Raw genomic sequence first — 21239 nt, 5'->3', positions numbered from 1 at the left:
ATTGTCTGGGCACATGCACGTACGTATACACGTGTGCTTCATATGTTATACATAACAGTGTTGCCACCTATTGATAGAAATTTAAACTTCATGTAGATGTTTATAATATATTTTTCGAAACACAGTGAAGGTCTCCTCCTTCTGATGAGACTGGCATGAAAAATGTGTATTATTTGTGGCAGAATAGCTCTTATAGGCTTTGATAATGCCATAGTGTTATAAAGTAATGGGTGCTGTTCAGAAACTAACAAAGGATAAATGTTATCAAAGGAATCTAAAGCTGCTGATGCTTTTATATTACTTAGATGTATGATCCCATTGTCAGTGGCAGCTCTTTGATGAATGAAGGAGTGAGTGTGTCTGGTCTGCACATTTCAAGTTTATCTCTAATTTTCATGGCAATAGAATGAACAGTGGAAAATTGAGGCAATATTTATACATGTACGACCGCTTAAACTGTTCTTCAAAAATATGTTCAGAATCAAGGAGCTCTGTATTGATTGTACTGGAGAGGTGATACACTTTTATTTAGAAATTAAACATATATTCATTGGCATTAAATCTGTTACTTCTGGTGAAAAATGAGTAATATTGGAGAATAAAAGGCTGTCTAGTTTACAGGGGGGTTTTTTAGGCAACTGTTTTGTTCTGAAGAAAAATGGTTTTGTTCTTGTCTTAGAAGACAAGTGAAAATTAATTAGAAGTTGCCCAATATATGTTCAGAGTATTTCCATGAAAAACTAATGGATAAATGCGAGTGATGCTTTATAGCTGGGGCAAAAATGACTAATGAAATATTGTTTGCATAGCCATAAAGTCAGATATACGTGTGTTCAGTTGTGTGTCATTCTTTTAAGAAATCAACACTTGTTCTAAATTAGGGTTCTTTTCAGTATTTATCAGTATTAGCTCTTGGATAAACCCTCATATTCTGGAGGTGTGCAGTAAAATGGATGATCATGTTTTATCTTCCATGACAAACACAGTTTAATTTCCTGCATATTGCTTTGCTGCAAATTAATCCAGCCTGGGATGTCTTGGCTGAGAGTGCTGTTCTGCAGAGGGCTGAGGTAAATTTCAGGGCTAGTGCAGAAGAGCTCCTGTCACACTTTTTTCCTTCAGTGTCCAGAGAAGAACACTGGAGCTGGGGAAAGGTCTGGAGCACAAGTCTGATGAGGAGCAGCTGAGGGGGCTGCGGGGACTCAGCCTGGAGAAAAGGCGGCTCAGGGACAACCTTACAGCTCTCTACAGCTGCCCGACGGGAGGGTGGAGCCGGGTGGAGTTCGGTTTCTTCACCCAGGGAGTGAAGAACAGGCCGAGGCGTGAAGTGACACCAGTGAAGGTTTAAATTGGATATTAGGAAAAATTTCTTAACTGAAACAGTGGTCAGTCATTGAAATAGGCTGCCCAGGGAAATTATGGAATTACAGTCCTTGAAAGTATTCAAAAAAAGTGTGGATGTGGCATTTGGGGACATGGTTTAGTGGTGAACATGTCAGTGTTGGGTTAATGGATGGACGGGATCATCTGAGCTTTTTCCAACCTTAACAATGCTATGATTCAGATGAAGCAGGAATAGAAATTACCCTCTCTTACAGACTGTGAGGGCTGAAACGTGGAACATTATCACATGTTCCAAACACTGAGTTTGGGTGGGGTAAACAAGAAGACACTGCATGTTAAGCTGCAAGTGGAAGTGAAGCAACAGGAAAATCAGAGAAGTTTATTCAGAGGTGTAGAAAGCCAAGCAGGGATCATGATCTTAGAAAATACTTGTACTTATAAATCCAGGTATCTGTAATTTTATGTATTTGTTGTAAAATAAATAGATACATCAGTTTGGACTACTTAGGTGGCCCTGTTTATGGCAAATGCCATGTATTAATGGCTTACTCTTTGTGAAAGGAAAATGCACTTTCTTAGCTGCAAGCTATGTTGAATTCCATGTCAGACTTAATTTCTGCTTGTAGTTTTGAAGAATATGTCCTTACCTATCTCTGATTTGTCAGGAGTTGATGGGAAACATCTGCACAACTTGTTCAATCTGTTAACTGTATGTGCTCATCCAAGCTTAATTGACAAGTAAAATGTACAAAATAATACTGGACTATGAGGATGACCTTTGCTAATAAGGCAGTTACACCATATGTGGTGTGAACCAAGCCACTTCTAATGAAATGGTGTTTTGAAATGGCTCTGTGCTATTTAGTCCCGTTACTATCCGTATAGATAAAGAAGGCATATTATCCTGAAATATATTGAATATTTTCTTGAAAATGTTTCATAAAAAGTAATTCAAATAATAGATAATATGGGAAGAATTTTTTGATGTGCACTAATGTTATTTTTAAATGCAGCCTTAATAGCTCACTTAAAGATCTTGGTTAAATATCAGATTTAGCAGAGATGTTTGTTTCCTTTACCAAAATGATAGGTTTAGTATCTTGCAAGGAAATATTTGATAGAAATGCTTTGTGTTGAGTTATCCATTTGTGGATTAAGCATGCCAAGCTGCTGGAAAACACTGTAGTAGTCCAGAGTTCACAACCTTAATCTGATTAGGCTGTTTCTGATGATTAACTTGGACTCATTTATTTATTTATTTTAAATCTGGGAGACCTTAACTTCTCAGGAATCTGTGCATCTCTGCTGAGATCAACCTAATCCTGCTAAAAGAACTCTGAATTACAAAATCTAAACCAACTGTGGAGTTCGCTGCTTAATGTGGCTCAATCAGAAATAATCTTCCATGGGTTGGGAATATAAAGGTCTGGATACTGAACTGAAAAACCTGGCAGTCAGGAGTACTGTTCTTTATTTCTTCAGTTATGTTTTTGGAAAAATATGGACCTGATAGAAAGGACCACATGATACAGGCTGTGCACTAACAATATCCCAATGTTGCGACCCTGTCAGTGGGAATTGGCAGAGAAATTTCTTCATATTTTGCCATCATTACTCAGGCTTTTTCTCAATCAGTCCATGTCTTCTGAGCAGGATAAGTCTCATGGGCAGAGTGCTTCACTTTTTACATGAATGTTTAATGTTTCAGATAACTTTTCACAAATATATTTATTACTCTTGCATTTTAAAGATTTTTTTTAATGAGTATTAGTATCCATTAGCTAAAATCTGAACTAGTATTTTAAAATACAGCCACGCAAATCACTAAATGTGTTGCTTTCTTATCCTGTCATTGCAGGAAATGCACACATTTATACTAATGGGTTACTTTTTATTATGAACACCAGTATCTCTGGCAGATCTGTTTCCTATTTTCATGTGCTAATGAAAATGTATTCTGTGTTAAGTTTGGGTTGTTTGTTTTGCTATAAAGAGTCATTTGATCATTATTAAACATTCATTGAGCATTTCTCATAACCATTTGACTTGGAAAATGACGATCAGACTAGATTAGCAAGTTGAAATTTGGTAGATAAACACATGGTACTCATTAATTTAAGTCTTTAACGTTCAGTAAATATGATAATGTTGATTACATTCCAAATTCAGCCAAGATATTTATGGTATAAGAATTCAATTTCTCATGTCTTCTTTTATGTTTAAACTCATCAGGGACATAAATTTACCTGGTGTTTTGGTCAATTGATTAATTTGTGATCGATGTGCACCAATATTTGAATGTTACCGAGACAAAGTAATGAATACTTAAATCACTTTTTAACATTTTGTGTGCCGTGCACTTTCACTAAAGTATTCACTTGTCTCTTACTTCCATTCTACTGAATGGATAAAGGAGGATTTTTAATTCCAAACTCACCTAATACAGTTTATCTGAATTACTTCTGAACTGTAATACAGTTTAAGATGATTTAAAGCCAAGTTATTGAAGTAGTTTAGCCTCAAAACATCTGTGGTTGTAAAATGGACCTTCTCAAGCTGCTAATAAGACTTTTTTTTTTTTCACTGTTTCTCCCAGTGTAATGGTTCTCTTAGTTGTCTTATTTGAACTGCAGAGCAGAAATCACTGGATTACATTGCTAAATCCATGAAGTTTGTGTTTAAACTCATTTATGCCACTGTGTGTTGGTGTAGCTCCCATCAAGTTTTAGAGGAATGCATGTAAATTCTTAGAAGTAATGCAGATTTAGAAGAACGTGTCTTGCCACCCCTGAAAAAAAAAAATCACAAAAGTATTTCTAATTTTAAAAGTCAATGAAGTGATGAGGATTGCAACTCCAGCAGTTTCAGTCTATTTGCTCAGAATTTATGTTGAAACATTTAAGAGGACAATATTGAAGATGACCTTAATTCTGTAACTTTTAAGTTTTTTAATCTTAATGAGCTAATTTTTCCAATAGTAAATTACAAAACTCTTAAGACAGTATTCACATTCCTACAGGGTGATGTCTGGTTATTGCAGCTGCAGTTTGTGTTTTCTCTTTTCTTTAATGTATAAAAATTTCTCTTGTTCCCCACTAAAGTAGAAAATAGTCTATTTGTTCATTTCTTGGTTTTGCTAAAGTACTGGTGTTGCAATATTTTGAACACCTACCAAGTTCCTCGACACTGTATTTAATCAAGAGACTTAGTTAGGATTGTCACGCTAAAGAACAAAAGGCCTTTGCACTTTACAAGATTTTACAAGACTCCTGGTACTTCACTTGACAAAAAAAGTTTCACAAGTGCTACAGGAAAATCGAGCTTCGATATCTGCAGTTTTAGGTGTTAAACAAGAAGGCTTCACAGAGAGTCATGCACATAGATGTGTTGTTGAGGCATGGCTTTTCAAATGTAGGATTTCAGTAAGAAAGAAATGCCTGGGCTATGGAACTGACCTTGGAGATCAATTGAAATAAAGGCGCAGAGGAATAATAAATGTGTTAGGAATTAAAGGCAAAGCAACTTTAAAAAGTTCTAATTAAGCTGGGGGAAATCAAAGTAGAAATACTTCTGTGTCCTTCTGTCAGATAGCACATTGGCCATCGTGGTATTGAATGTAGTAATGCCTGGAAATGGTTCTGGCGAGCCTTACAATTCTTAGTCCAGTTCTGTAAGTGTGCTCATCCTTGAATTTATTTAGAGGAATTGAGTGGTGTAATTGAATTACCAGGCAACAATATCTGTTACATAAAACTTGGTGTAGTGATAGCTTAAATTTTTTGTTGGGTTGGTTTTAGCTTTCTTTTTTTTTTTTAATGTTCCACTAACTGCAGAAATAAAATTGAAACTAATTCTCTTTTCTTTTAGACTACTGATTACATTTTTTTCCTTCCTCCAACTATTCAGCAATTTCCAGTAACAAGTTCACTGTTTGCTTTCTTTTTTTTAAAAATGATGCTTGCTCTGTCATGCTCATTCAATGACCCGTTCCCTAAAATGGGAATGGATCAGCTAATATAGATCAGCTGAAGCCACTGATGATTGTTTCCCCTATCAAGTGCTCCAGCTGGGATGTCACCCTGCAACCAGATTTCTGCTGTTCTCAGAAAAGCCCCCATAGAACAGTGCATGAACCAGAGCCATTTCATTTCTGTCGTGGTTTTCTGGCAGCAGCGTCACCACATGTAATTCAAGGTTGACTGTTGTAAGAATTATGTGTAGGAGCAGGAACAAGAGTTTGATTTTTATTTAACTGTGATTAGGTCTTCAATCCTGATGAAAACAGCTGAAAGTCTGTTTAATAATGAGTTTGGGAATTGTTGGAGCTGAACTGAGGAAAAGGTCTTTTGTTGATTTTGGTATCAGATTTCCTGGTAGTGTTTATAGTTCAGACTACAGATTTGAGTTCCTTGTAATTTTACAAGGATATGATATAAAAATATAAGTAGATTCTATGTGTGTAAGGAATTTCTGTGTTTTTTCTAGGAGTTAAAAATTTGCCTAGTTTAAAACTCTTTCACATGCAGTATTTTTGAAGCCAGAAGATTTACATGTGTTTGTAAAAACCACAAACAAATACCACCACCCGAGAGCTAGGTGCTTAATAAGTGATTGTGTCAGAAATTGTGCTCTGGGAGTATCTGCAGACTTGTCCTTGTGTGAAGAGGATCATGCTGTGCAGCTACAGTGATTTGGCGTGGGGTTGGGGGGTTGTTTTTCATTTGGTTTGCTTGTGGTTTTTTGTTGTGGTAGGTTGGTTAGCTGGGGTTTTTTATTTGTTTTATCTTGAACAATGCACTTTCGTTCCTTAATTTTATAGAGACTGCTGTAGGTGCGCATGAAGCTGTATTTCATTTGGTCTGCTTCAGAGGAATTAGTGCAGACATTTCTCATGTCTTTTTATTGTTACTGGTAATGGAGGTCCTATCCTTACTTCACAGTCAATTCCTAAAAGGTCTTAAACTGGTCTTTGACTGTATACAGAGATTTCTTTAACTACAGAACAAGAAATGACTATTTCATTTTGTTTTGAATGTTTGGCACTTTCCATTTTCAGTGTAATGTAATAGCAGAAAATCAGACATAAGCTTTTAAGAGAAGGATGATCTTCACAAGGTTAATGTATGTTCCCAGCCTGTCTCTGGTGCATGTCTGCAGTTACAACAGAGTGCTGCTAAAATGGTAGCATTTAGGAAGGTATCCTTAGGCTACACAACTTTTCTTCTTAGAGCAGTTACATTAATATGAGTCATCTTTAATAACAGTTGACACAAACCTTGTCACATAACAAATTGCTGAACCTTAGAACTCCTCTGCACCTAAAAGCACTGAAATGCATATTCAGAATTGCCTCCAGATCAGCAGTGATGCCAAATGTTTTTTAGGGGAGCCTATTTAGTTGGCTACTTGAGATATGAGTTATGTGTGTAAGTAATGATTTGCGTGGTTTTCTTTTGTCTCTGAACTTCCTTAATTTTAAAAATAATACTCTGTGAAGCTGTACAGCATAATTTTCTTCAGCAATGATATTTGTCATTTAGCATCATGTTTACAAATCCTCCCCTGCTGACTTGTTCTCTTGTGCAGATCAGCACTGGCTTACTTTATTAATGTCACAGCTGCATTTTTCTGCTTCCCCCAGCATCTTGTGCATATAAACCAAAGCACAGTTGAGATACCTGTGCTGGGAATGTCTCTCTCCTTTCATTACCAACCTGCCCATAAATGAAGACAGACCAGAAATGCAGGTTGCTTCACAGAATGGGGAAGAAATATGGGGACTGTTTCAAGGCATTGTCATTCTGCACAGGGTCACAGTGTGGTACACAGCGAGTGAGTATGGATGGCATATTTCTTCCTGACCTTTTACATGATCATGTCATGGGGCAAAATGCAGCAGCCAATAACCAAATTCTGCTGGCAGTGTCTTTGCAGCTTTGAGTGTTTTCAGGTATTTACAAATGTTGCAAACTAGGATATGAAATGGGAGATGAGAGTTAACATCCCTCCTCAACTGAAAGCAAGTTTTTGGAAAAAATTAAATCACTGGCAGATGTGAAAGGCAGGTGCCCATTTCATAACCTCAGTATGGATGTATTTGATACGGGAGAATATAAAAAAGGATATCCACTGAACCAAACATAATGCAATTCAGGCATAGGTTAAAGAAAGGTCATTTTCTTGCCTTGTTGGCTGGAAAGAGACAGCAGAGCTCTAACATATAATTGTGTTCTGTGACAATAAAAGGAGTCTTTTGGTGCTTTGGGAAAGGAAGGTGACATTTTCCTTGCTCGTGAGAGAAACACAGCTTCACATTAAAAGTACACTACAGTGCTCCCCATGTAAATAGAATTAGTATGGGCAGAATTGTCATCCACAAGGATAATGATTCTGTTTTTTTTAAATGCAGCTAGTAGAGATAGATGTGTGCACATATGTGTATACATATATAAAAGCAACAGACAAGAGTCATATTTCAGTTTCATCCTTCTCTCTCTCCTTGCTGTGATTTCTCAGCTGAAGGAAGGGAGCTGAGCTAAAAGGAGTCATTGTACAAGTGCTAAGGAGACACTGTTCTTGCCAAGTAGGGTGGTCATAGCGATAGTAATTATTAGATATATAAGAGCTCAAGTAGCTGAGAATTTTGAGTACTTACCTGAAAAACTGAAGTGTAGCATGGTTTAATTTTTCCTATTTTATGTACCCATGGTGTGGTTGTAGTCATGTCGTTCTCACTTGGCAGTCTGTGGGGATCAGAGACATTGATTTCTTTGTGAAGGTTCATGCCTGCCAACACTCAAACAAGAGAGTAGGACTGCTTGGTTTTTACACACCTCTGTTTAATTTCTTGCTTAGTTGGAAGAAGCAGTTGCAGCAGAGTCCCATTTACTTTTGAACTGGAATTGGTTATTGCAGAAATGCCAGTTTCCAAAAAAAGAAATGGCTGCTTCAGTCGCTCTTGAAAAGGATACTGGGGACAGTGCAGCCTGAACTAGGAGAAAGGACGGTATCTGTACGAGAAGCACTTACACTGAAAGACATGGGCAAACAGCTCTACCAACAGTAAAACAAAACATAAAAAATTAGTATTTCAGAGACTGATGGTAAGAACAGGAAGATTATTTCAACTGCAATTTGCCTTATTAGAATTGCTTAAATGTAAAATCTTTGCCTCCCTGTTAGTGTTTTTCTGCAGAAGACACTATTTCCCCATTTTTCTGGGAAAACAGCTCACAAAGATGTAGTCAAGAAGCTATTCATAATGAGAGTGCAAAAACTGTCTGTCATGCTAATAGGCAGAATATGTAAAAATGTGAATAATGCTTAAACAATAGATACTCTTTGCTGTTCTCAAGTCTGAAAAAAAGAAGGCCTGAGCATAAAAGGCAGTAATCTTCCACAAACACACTAGAGGCATGTTTGTATGTTTTCAGTCTGTTACCATTCCCAGATGTAGCTGAGCCTTTGGGAATACAGCTGGGAAATACTCCCATTCTTCAGTGCCAGCACTACCTGCATTTTCTTTGTAGAGTACTAAAAAAAAATGGTATAATCAATTTGCAAAAACTGTGAAGTTTTAGATGGACAAATTAAAATAATCTCTTCCAAGAAGGCTTCACAAACTGGTGAAAATGGATGGATGCATAATATACTTCCAGTTTGCACTACAGAAGACTCTTGGTACTTGCAGGAGAAATTTCTAGCAAACAGTCATTACAAAGGATTCTCTATTGAAATGAGAACAAAGGTTCCACTAAAAAGATCTCTGAGGATTCAAATGTACCTTTTCATAGGTGACATGCTGATACAAGCCAGTTCTCGAGGGGTTGCATCAAGGCATAAATCAGCAGTAATTTCAACCCTGCAAGATCATAGCAGTATCATGAACAGAAAGAAAATCAATCTGACACCAGCTCAAATAATAGCGGTTCTGGGAGTCACAGTATATAGTACAAGTCCACTGGGAGGGTCTGCTTGTCAGAACAATGGCACTTGGAGACACTGAATACTTTGACAGACATCAAAGCAAGAAGAAAAGGAACAGAAAGATCACTTCTCAGGAATGATGGTGTCAGTCACACGAATAGCAGCCTGAGTGATGCTTCAGATGAAGGTGAAGCAGATGTTGGTCCTGTGGTCAGGCAGTAGTCAGGTCTTCTTGCAAAAAGTACTTCAAATACTTGAAAAGCTTTTCAAGTTTTAACTTAGTGGGTGATGTCAAAACTGCATAATACTTGATGGTATTTCTTCCCAGAGTTAGAAGAGCAGAAGAAAACTATTTAGGAAAAGACTGAAATGTTCACTTTCTGTGTGCAGTAATTAATGGTGGTTTCAAAAAATTTCTGAGCACTGCTGTGATAACTTAATTGAAAATCTGAATAGTTGCAAGACATTAAACTATAGATCCTATGCCTACTGTAAGTGCACCAACGTTGTGAGCCTCTGCTGGAAATAAAACAAGTTGCTGAATCAGTGCTGCTTCTAGAAATCCTAAAATGTAACAAAAATAAATTACTCCAAAAAGGTCATCAATCTAAATATGAATAAGCCACATGAAATCTGAGAAGTGGACAATACTAAAGAGATGCTAATAATATTTAAGATAATGTGTCCCATTAGCAAACTTCAACTGAGTGTGGGGAGCTGGTTTTGAAACAAAAACATTTCGTTTCAGAGATTTTTAGTAGGTGGGTTTTTTGGTATTGCAAAGGGAAATGAAAATTGCTAAGGCTCCTTGAGATCTGACACAACAACTCCTAATGCTGGGGAGGGGGTGGGGAATCTACCAGGAAACTGACTTTGTTTACTGTGATGTCAATTGATGAAATCTTTTGTCTCATCAAATGTGATGATTATTAGAGTTGTTCGTATGCTTTGATAGTCCATAAATACTCTGGTGAATGTCTAGTTTGCTTAAAGAAGACTTCCATTATTCTAATTAAAAACAGGGAAAGTGAACATGAAGAAAAAATTGTCAGCTGAATGTTTTTAAACACCATTGCCAAGGCATCCTAGTATCAGTGAAAATCTAATACTTGAACTGTAGTTTAGATGTTCCACGGTATCCATGCGTTGTAAATTACTCTCATGTGTTAAGCTTATTGTGATATAAAATTTAAATTGGTGCCTCAAAAAATTAATAGTATCTGCACAGAACATGTAATTTTCAATTTTTATGATCTCTGAGCAGCTAAACCCGATTTTAACAATTACTTTTTTTCTAATTAAGCCTTACTGGGTCTTCTTAATTAAGCACACAGTTGGAAAAGAGACATAGCAATAATTATCTCAATTTGATGGCTGTGCCAATTTGCATTATCAAAAAATAACCAAAGCACAATTCAATTTTCTTGTCACATACAAATGATACCACTTGCCAAGTGCCAGTGTATTTTAAAACAGTGCACCATCCAAAGTTACTCCTAGATGAAACAAAGAATCCATTTCTCCTACCTGCATATGCACAAGTGCATGTACACCTCAGTATTGTATTGTATTGTTAGACAAATTAGAGCAGTGCAGATATATATACACACACATACAAATATTTTTATAGTATTTGCCTCTTTAGTTCAGAAGAGCACCAACATTCAACTGTATTTTCATAGAGCTCAACTACTAAGTGGAGTATTCTAATTTTAGGTCTTTACAATGCAAAAATATGCTCTTGTCAACAGAGCAGTAATCACAACAGTGGAGAACAACCTGAGCTTCCACTGGCAAGCATTTTAACACTTCATGTGGATGTGTTTAGTACAAGGAAGTGCCTGGGGTGTTTTGGGAATGTCTGGTACAATGCAAGGAAACTCAGTTGTCCCAGGCATTCCTGAATGTGAGGGGGAACGTTCCTTTAGTTCTATTGTCTTCTTAAAATATATTTTACTAAGGAGTTAACAGCTTTGACCACACATCCTTCTTGGAGTAAAAAATCATTCTGGGAGATCCATATTGGAATATCTGTTCCTGTAGTCTCAGACTACACTCTCATATAGGCCAGACTTTTTTTATCTCCTTCTGTATATTGTCCCTGCCATACAGTTAGGAATTAAGTTGAAAAGGCAGTAGATGACTTGACCATGTGTTAGGGACCAAATCTGTAGATATCAAGCACTTGGCTAGTTTCACTTAAGCCAAGACTTTTTCATGTTCTTTAGGATTCCTAGTTGAAGTGTTGAGATGGTGGGAGGGTGTTCACAGTGTTTCTATTTTTTAAAATGAAAAAATGTTCACACTATGAGTTATTCTGCAATGTAATTAGGAATTGTATTTCCTAAAGTACAGCTTTTCAGAAAGACTTCATGTTCAGGAGATATTCTGAACCTGCCCAGGATATATCGCCCTGCATCGTGAACATACTGTGTCCCACAGCAGTAGAACTTGAGCTTTTGTCCTTGAATCTCAGCAACATCAAATGAGTTTCCAAAGAAGACATTAGGGACTTGTGTGATTCTTACAGTCAGTGGCAATTCTCCAAGTAAAGTGAAGGGCATGTGTTGGCCAAGAATTCTGTATCACAGTTGAGTAGCTGACATAACTTATGTTTTTAAGATCACTTTCAGTCTTACCATATGCCACAAAATACTGCAACAACCTGACTTTCTTTGCAGTTTTATTCTGCAGTTTTCTCTCTGAAACTTCAGATATAATGGACAACACTTAGAATTACTTTAACTAGAATTAAATTAGACTTTGACTAATTTTAAATTAAGATCATTAAATGTGAAAATGAATCTTATTCCACTTGCATCTATCACAATGACATGTAAATGTATGAGCCAGTGTAATCCATCCAAAAGTTAAAAGAGCACATTCTCTAGGGAGTGTGTTAAACCCATAGCATGGCCCTGAAAGCTCTAGTTTGCATCTACATATCTGATTTAGAAAGATACGTTAAAAAACATATTCTAAGATTGTCATCTTTTATCTGTGCATCTGTTCTTGTTAAGAGGTGCTATGTAGTCCACCTGCAGGAATAACAGTGTCTCAACATTTCACAATCTCACTCATTCCCTCATAAATACTGGACATGTTGTACCTACTGATCCATACATCCTTATTTCATCTTCAAACATCTTTTGATGTGTTAATACTTTATGATCCACAGAAAATGTTCATACGAATTTTGGAAGACTTTTTTTTAAATTCTGTTTCTTCATTCCATCTTCTAGGGACTGCGTTCTGCCACTCGTTCTTGATTTTTAGTATGAGATTTTTCCTTCCACTGAAAAGTACTGTCTGCTTCCATCCTCCAGACTAGGCAGATTTTCCGTATTTCTTCATAGTATCTAATTCCATGTATCACATAGAAACATTATTTCTTCCTGCTCTAATGCTGCTCAATTCCTTTAGCTGGTATCTTCCTTGCTGTGTTCTGTAAGACAGAACTTAAAGGGACTTCCTTTTGTTTATAATCTCTAGACAAATATTTGAGGGATATATATTTTGAAGGTATGTACAAGGTCAGAATGTTTTTACCTTTTCTCCTTGGTATTGCATTTCTCAAAGGTTTAAATCAAGAGTGTTTGCTCTGTTTTGCCTTTCATATTTTATAGTTTTGTATTTCAGAAAGACCTGCAGAATAAAGGTGTGCTGTTCTTTTTGCCTTCAGCAGTCCAGAGCTGATATTGCTGCTTAGCTGTTCAGTTTCAGAAACTACTGGGCTGAAAAGGCAATAAGCAAATGGTAGCTTTCAGATAAGGGTATGTGTTGAAAGAAAAGAAATATAGGAGAGAAGGAGCACAGGTCCCTGGTTATATTTTAGCATTGTAACTGCAATTACATTTTAATTCTAAATAGTCTGGACTATGTGAGTATTAAACATAATGATTAGCTGAGGCCAACAAAGGTTACACTTTCTCATGTTTTTGATCTTGTATGCTTCTGGAGGACCCTGTTCAGCTACATGATACTCATTAGCAATCATAACCTGACCTCTCTAAATAATTCTGGACTTACTGGAAACCGACTGGGTGTGCCACTGGTGATTTGATGGGGCTGATGGTGGGTAATCACTGAGGAAATTTGTTCATTAAATGGGCACCCTATCAGAGCAGCCTGTTAAGAATTTGTAAAAAGCACTATTAAAGTAACGTGATCTCTGTGGCACCGCTGTGTTCGAGTGCAGAGCTGAGGGCGTGATGGCCAGGAAAAACACTGCAGAAGCCCGGAGGTCTGGCTGCACCCTCTGGTTCACGGCAGCTTCACCCAAAAAGGGCAGAGAGTGAGCTCCTCACCGAGGGAGCTGCTCCTGGGCTAGCTGTGAGGCCCGGAGGCAAAGAAGGAGAGAGGGGACTCCTCCTATGGGTTCCACACTAAGGTTTATTCACATGCACGGACCAGCGATAAAGAGACAAAAATATCGGCGCGATCAGGGATTTTATACTGAAGGATGGAAAGGCGGGGATAAGGGATACAGCCAATGGGACAAAGGGAAGGAGGCAGGGCTGAAGCCAAAGGAAGCAACAGGAACAACACATAGGTGGGAACAAGGGAAGTAACCAATGGGATGTCGAGGAGAACGGAACTTTCTGGAACTAATACATCGTTAACTAAGGGACATGAATATTTATGACTTCATACATAAAACAGGAAGGGAAAAACATTAACCAATCATCTTAAAATACACAAATCACTAAACCAGGGGGTTATGGGTTCTCACCCTAACCAGGAGTTTGTTGTTAGGCATTGGTGGCTGGGCACCGAGCTGTGGGTTCCAGAGTCTCCTCCGGGGTCAGGGCGGCTGCAGCCGCTTGTGCTGGCACACGGAGCCTCTGGGCAGTGTAAGTGCATACAGTGAGTTTTGTTATGAAATACCTGTTGATGGGCGCTGCAAACAGCCTCAGCACAGCCTTTCTCATGACCAGTTACCTTGAGCTCCTGAGCAAGAAGGCTGATCTGAGCAGAAGAGAGAAGTGGAGTGGCTGAGGGGAGAGGATCTTGATGTAAGTGAAAGATGAAAATAGTTTGTAACAACATGTACAGTGTGCACATAGAAGGTTGCATAAATCATACATAAAAATCCCACATATGTCTGTATTACTTCAAGGGTGGTATTTTCCTATCCAATAGAACTTTTTTACTTTTTTGGATTTGCAAAAGTATTTTATTGTAAATTTAAGTTAATAGTCGTTCATTCTTCTACAAAGTCGACTGTAAGATGCATATGATATCTGTTTTGAAATATGGTTCAGAATTACCTGCTGTTCAGTGCCTAAATATATATTTTATATATTTATATGTTTATGTGTACAATCAGCACACAATATTTTTCTATAATTTTTTATTACATATTCTTTGAAACCTTTCAGTAACAGAACAGTGATGGAAAGGGCAAAATAGTGCTACTTGTGAGGAGGAGAGCATTAAGACACTTACAGAAAGGTCACTTACAGGAACTGTAAGCTTTTATGAGACTTCATCATTTTGCTGACAAGGTCAGCTTGATATTGATTGGCTGGATGTTTTGTTTAGGTACTTGAGGGCCAGTTATTTGAAGATACCTGTGTAAACATCAAGGCAATATGCTTTATACTCCTGCCCTATTTCAGCATTTTGAGTTGCTTACTGTGTTGTATTTTTCCAAGCAAAATATGAAATGAAGTATTTGACTGCCAGTGTTTAAATTCAAGTTATTGTACCATACCATCATTTGTTAAATTTAACTGAATCTCTTACTGTAGAAAAGCTTGAAGATTTGATCTGTTTTAAATCATGTGTTTCTGGTGCATAAAAGCATTTTTTGATGAAAAATTTTATGTAGTATTTTTCCAGTTCTTGGAAATTACTTACCACCTGCTCTCATGTCAGACCCAGGTGGGTGTGGGTTTGTGAGACACTAATGCCCTAAGCAAAAATAAAGGAAGCGCAAGTTTGGTCCCTGTGTGAAAGGAAGCTGAGGTTTCCTGTGACATTCCAGGCTCTGGTGCTGTATCTTTAGTCCTTGTGTGAGCCTTTAGCACTGCTGAGTTTTCGACGGCTGTGGTAAAATGAATTTGGTGCGGGGAGGGAAGAGTTAGACAGGTGAGTTGGGATGTGTCTGCATTACGTCTGTGTCCACATCCCTCTACCACAAAGGGTATAAAACTTCATGCTGGGTCTTCCTGGTCTGTGCTGAGCGCACTGAAGATGATGGGGATTCCGACCTGGTGCTGACGTGGCTTGGTGGTCAGAACTACAGTGGGAAAAGTTGAGCTGTGGCTTCACACACATGTGCCAGGGCTTTGCACCCCTGCTGCTGCAAATGTGGGCACCTGTGGCAATGGCAACAGTAGCATCCCTGAGCAGGTGCAGTGGAATGTTGTGATATTCATGTTGTCATATTTTTAAATCATCCTTGTCCTTATATAACAAGGAATAATAAAATCATAGTTTTAAAGTACATATTTCATTAATTTAGAATTGAAAAAATGCACATCCTTCACATGAGAGGGCAGCACAGTGAAAGTACCACAGTGAAAGAGAAGACATGGAATATGTAATTAATATTAATTGCTTACATTATTTCATCTGTCTGCTGCCTTGGTTAACATCATTAAATGTATTCCTGCTACAAACAGTCCTCACAAACTAAAGAGTTTAGTTATTAAACCTTTTTTTGAAAGAATGTAAATAAATCTTCCTTAAGTAGTTGTTTACTGCAACTTAAGTTTTATGGGTTTCTGTGTATCCTAATAATTTTTTATTACTTGTTTAAAAAAAAAAAATCACTTGAAACCTCCCACAAAATAGATGCACAGCATCTTTTATGGGGAATTTCTGTGTTTTGGTTTTTAGGGGGTGAGGGGGGGGGTATTTGCTCATTTCAGTAATGAGCTAAATTTATCAGATTCATGGGTTTACACTTTTGAAAGCAGGATGCACTGCCTGCATCCGAGGCTGCTTGCACTTGTTGCCTTGGTGCAAAATTTATTTCTTCTCTACTGCATCTTCTTAATAGAGGCCCTTAATTTCTCCTTGTTTTCCTCTGGCTTCTGTAGCTTTGTCTCCATTTAGTCTGTCAGACAGAATATATTGGAAGGCTTTTTCCTGTCAGTAACCATTTCTACAGAGTCGTCAGTTCATCTTTTAAGCCAGCTCTGTGCTTGTAAGTCACGGCCCCTTTGCGTTCTTCTGTCTCTATTAAAGCAAGTCACAGAATAAATACTGAACTGAGACAATAATAGGCAGTCTTGGCAAATAACAGTAAATTATTTAAGCAAATAGCTTTGGAGAAGCAAGTATTACTTAGTAGTAACTTGTCTACAGAAGCATCTTATTACCAACTGGATGCAGTGCAATCAACCCAAAGCGCAGTCCCTGTTCAGGGCTGCAGCCCCATGACACACTGTCAGCTGGCTTTGCTCTCTGGCCGCTCCTTGGTTCATCTTTTTGGTTCTGTCTCTCTCGAAGAGGTTTTTTGTTGACTTAGGTGCTTTCAAGCCTGCTTTGTTGAGTAGGAGGTATGAGTTGGTTTTTGTTTGGGTTTGTTTGGGGTTTTTTTGATACTAGAGCTCTTTATCCGGGTGCCATTAGTTTCTGAAGGGCTATAACTCCCTGAGATTTAGTGTTTCAAGCAAAGACATGTCTTTAACCTCTTTCTCCAGATAACCTCCTGAAACCTGGAGAAAGCAAAGAAAGCAAGGCATGCACTCCACAGTGTTACTTCTGCTGTAATGGTCTGTCTCACTTCTTCCCTCCAGGGGTTCTGAGGGTCTGGATTTTGTTTTTCTCTCCCTTTAGAGAAATGTTAGATGCCTTCTTCCCTCTTCACATCATGTGTAGTGTTTTCCACTCCTGCTCAGGAAAGTGATTCTTTCAAAAGCATTGGGAGGACACACAAGCAGGAGATGAAGTTTTGCTGTTCTGGAACACCTTGGCAGTACCACCAGCTGTGTCTCAAACGTTCAGACAGTTTCAGAAGTTGATCATCTCTTTAGCTCTCTTGAAAGTGCTTTCTGTGGGGTTTTTATGTTTACCTTTAGTGTGTTTTCACTTTTTATGTTTTGCTCTTGGAGATTCTGTTTTTATGCTCGCAGCTGATAGTATATGGGGTTAAAAGTCCTTGTTGCAGATGGGAAATGGGCTGATATCAAACTCAGTATTAAACTTATTTCCCTTTGCTGCTGACCTTAAAATCATTAAGAAGCTGTGAGAAATTGCTTTCTAACTAAGCAAAATCTCTTTGAACTTCCATGGGGGTTTTTTGTTTTCTAGCAATAATGTTTACAGGCACCTTTTTTTGTTACATTTGTTTTTCTAGGTTAATAATATCTGCTAATCTAGAAAGAAAACAACAAAAATGACCAAACCAAACAGAGCTCTGTTTGTGAGCCATGCTGCTATAAAAGCTGTGCCATAATGCCTGTTATTTCATCCCAGAGTTTGTCTTGAAATTGGTGATGGAAACAGCTTAATGAAGGCAGAGATACAGGACAGGTGCACCACTTGCACATGCAGCCACAATGCACTTGATTTTAAGGATATTGGATTTGAACATTGTCATACAAGTACATACACGAAACTCAAGCTGCAGTTTGGAAGCTTCCACTGAGGATTTGTATAGGCCCCGTGTGGGCAGGAGTGCAGATGGGAAATGGAGGGGAAGAAAAAGGGTTGTACTGCAGGGTAGAAGCTTCTTCCTGTTGAAATGTCCTCAGAATCTAAAAGAAAATGTCCTTTTCTGAAGCATTGCATGCTCTTCTAGAGTAACAAGGGGGTATATTTCTATTTTTAAAAAGTTTGGTGGTTTTCTAATGTCTGAAGTCTCTTATTCTTGATTAGATGCAATGTAATTTACAGGAGAATACTTTAAAATAGTGAACTTTCTGCTTTCTAGGCTTCATATTTTAAAAGACATAAAATGTTGTTTTCACTTAAGATGAATATGCATCCCTTTAGAGAAATAGTAACTGTTCCATCTTAGCTTTGATACTGAATAGAAGTTGCTGTAATGTATTTTATGCATAAGATACAGTTATTGCTTGGTCTAATAGGACAGTGCTTAAGATGTGGTTTTAATTTTTTCCTTCAAGTAGTTGTTATTTTAATTCTATTTTAAAAAGCCAAAACAGTAAAATGTTACATGTTCAGTTTCTTTCCTGGATTATAGTGATATTAATGGAATTTAATTGGTTTATATAAATAAAAAATAAAATTGGACCCTTGTGACCTAAAAGTATATATTAGGTCTGAAATGAATTATTGTTGTTGTTTTTTTTTTTCCAGGACTGTTTCCTTAAGGCATTCCAGTGGCTTGTTTTCATGACTTTGAGCCTATTTAATCAGAGATGGAGCAGATGGACTGCAAACCGTACCAGCCACTGTCTAAAGTTAAACATGAAGTGGATCTAACTTACACAAGTTCCTCAGATGAAAGTGAAGATGGTGGAAAGCAAAGGCAATCTTATGACTCAAGAGAAACTCTGAATGAATATAGCCAAGAGCTAAGACTTAACTATAATAGTCATAGCAGAAAAAGAAAAGCCATTGACCAGTCCACGCAAGGTAAATAATTTATCTACTAGTTGTGATTATTACTTCCTGATTGTGCACTATGAAACAATATCAGGAGTTGAGCAAACATTTTGTTCTCAAAGACTTATACTATCAACCCACTTTTTACCTAGTTTTGATCATACTGTAATATCAGAAATTTTGGATTTTTTTTTTTTTTTGGCAGGATGGTCTGGACTGCCTGGTCTTCTGGAAATCATCACATGCTAGCTATAGACAAATATTTTCTTTAGTAGGAGCTACTCTTCTTACTTATGTTTATGACTGATAAATTATTTACTACCTTTGCATATGTTGGGTGCATTTTGCTATAAAATCAACATTGAGGCTGCAGGCTATCTCTGCATGTGCTTACAAAGCCTGTGAATTAATTCAAATACAACTATTCTCTTAACATTTCTGATCGTATAGATAATCAAGTAATTTAAAAACTGAAGTTAATTAGTGTATTGTAAGAAAAAAAACCAAGAGTTAAGTTTCTATTTTAGCCTTTTGCGTGATTAGGAGAAATATTTGAACAGTGATGATAGCTGAACTAAGGTAAGGAAAAGGTTGATTAGAGATAGAAGCTAAAAAGACTAAAGAAATGGAAGGAATGAGCAGAATTTACTGCAGCATTTCCTGACAGACTCTGTAAACCCACGTGCTGCTTTTATACACAATGAGCAGAGAGCTTGTCTGCTGCCTTCAGCTCTATCACCAGTCCAGGCAGGATGGTGGGACAGGGAGAATATTTGTAGGAATCAGTGTGTCAGAAGCAGTGAGAGTCCTGTCCCCTTAAAGGGCTAACAGCAACAGGGTTCTGGGGCCAGTCACTCCCTACTCCTCAAGGAAGTGGTTAACTTACATTAAAATGTGGCCAGTACTTCTCAGCTGAAGCTTATGGAACTTATTTAAAAACAAACCCAAAATCCTCAAACAAGCTACATCACGCACACCCTGCCCCCAAAGCCTTCACTGCTTACTCAGAAAAGCTTTCTCCAGTTTTCTGAATATAAAAATAATTTTATTTTTCTACAAGGAAATGAAAAATAGGCTTTTTGAAGATGGAAAATTTGTCTCCTCTGTGATGTGTAAATTAATGTAAAATTTGGAACAGCTGTGCTACATAGCTATTGCAGCGTTTTGGTTTTCTTTACTGCAGCTATGCTGAATCAAGTTATGCCCATGATACTGGTGGTGTCTGAAAGTTCCTATAATTCATGGGAGTAGTAATACTTGGCTGCCTCAATCTATGTGCATATATTTCCTCCAAAGAGTTACAAAACAACTATTTTTGGGAAGAAAAAGTCATGAACATAGATTTCAACAGAGGATTGTTTAGAAAACAGATTGTTTGTTGTTTGTGATTTTATCTTGAACGTGCTATGAGAGTTTAATTAACTGAGATATGGCTGTATTGTTGTACCTGGGGATGGTGTAAATGTTCTTGTAGGTCTCCTTAGAGCAACTCCCTCATTGTTTGTACCTGTGGCTGTGGAAGCAAAACCTCAGCATGGACCTGGGCCTTGAAGAACCCCGGGTCTGCAGTGCTTTGCTGCTATTGATATTCCTGTCAGCTGCGGCATCACTGGCTTGGGCACATCTAAAAGGGTGGCAATCACTACTGTAGGCATAAAAAACCAGCCTCTGTGTCATGTTGAATTTATTCTTCCAGAACATTGCCTCTGAAAGCAATCACATTAATAATTTTGGAGAAATGTCCACATTAGTGTGCATTTCTGTAAGAAGTTGTCAGGCATGAATTTAGCTCAGTTATTCAGGACTGATCTGTAAGGAATCAGTTACGTGCATGTGCAGACCAGCAAGTATTTTACACTCATGTTGTATAATGATTTTATTGAAATTATATGCCCCAGGATTTTTCCATTCAAATTAATTTTTATGATATACTGTATGGATTTTCAGATCTTCTGTTTTTCAAAGATTGGTGATTTTCTTCTTGGATGAAAGACATTCTTTTACACTTCAAACTGCAGGATGAGGCTTGATGTCCATGTTTGTAGAAAAATTACTTAAGCTTCTAAGAGTAGTTTTCCAATATGCAGGGCAGCTCTTTAATACTTCCTTACCTCTAGGCACCCTCTTTCCTGAATTGTGTAGGTCAGTATTGTTATTATTTAATATTGTGTTTTTCACCTTAAAACTTCTAAAAATCCTATTCATGTGCACTGATTTGTAAAGATGGAGTTGAACTTGTACTAGAAATCATAGTTTTCTCTTGTCTTCTGTAACAAATACAGTTTGGAATAACTGATGTAGTAATAGCACTGCTAAGTATATCCATTTGGCTTCCCAGGAATTCATCCTGACGTCTTTCTAGTCATTTAAATCATGCTTTTTCTCTGCCACAAATTGAACCTAAATATTTGGCCTGGCAAGCAGCACAGGTTCGAAATACAAAA

At 37.5% G+C, this 21239-nt stretch overlaps 1 protein-coding gene across 6 annotated transcripts in view; it reads left to right on the top strand.

Moving 5' to 3' along the window:
* Nucleotides 1-21239, top strand: part of TENM1 (teneurin transmembrane protein 1) — a 761089-nt gene that overhangs the window by 503954 nt on the left and 235896 nt on the right. For all 6 annotated transcript variants that reach the window (XM_010407691.4, XM_019290822.3, XM_039571802.1 and 3 more), the window contains one exon: nt 18547-18825. In XM_010407691.4, coding sequence (XP_010405993.3) covers nt 18609-18825 — 217 coding nt within the window. In that variant the 5' untranslated portion in view covers nt 18547-18608. The remainder of the gene's footprint in view (nt 1-18546; nt 18826-21239) is intronic.

Source organism: Corvus cornix, chromosome 4A (assembly GCF_000738735.6).
Source record: "Corvus cornix cornix isolate S_Up_H32 chromosome 4A, ASM73873v5, whole genome shotgun sequence".
Taxonomy (NCBI): Eukaryota; Metazoa; Chordata; class Aves; order Passeriformes; family Corvidae; genus Corvus; species Corvus cornix.
This window is presented reverse-complemented; position numbering and strand designations above follow the sequence as displayed.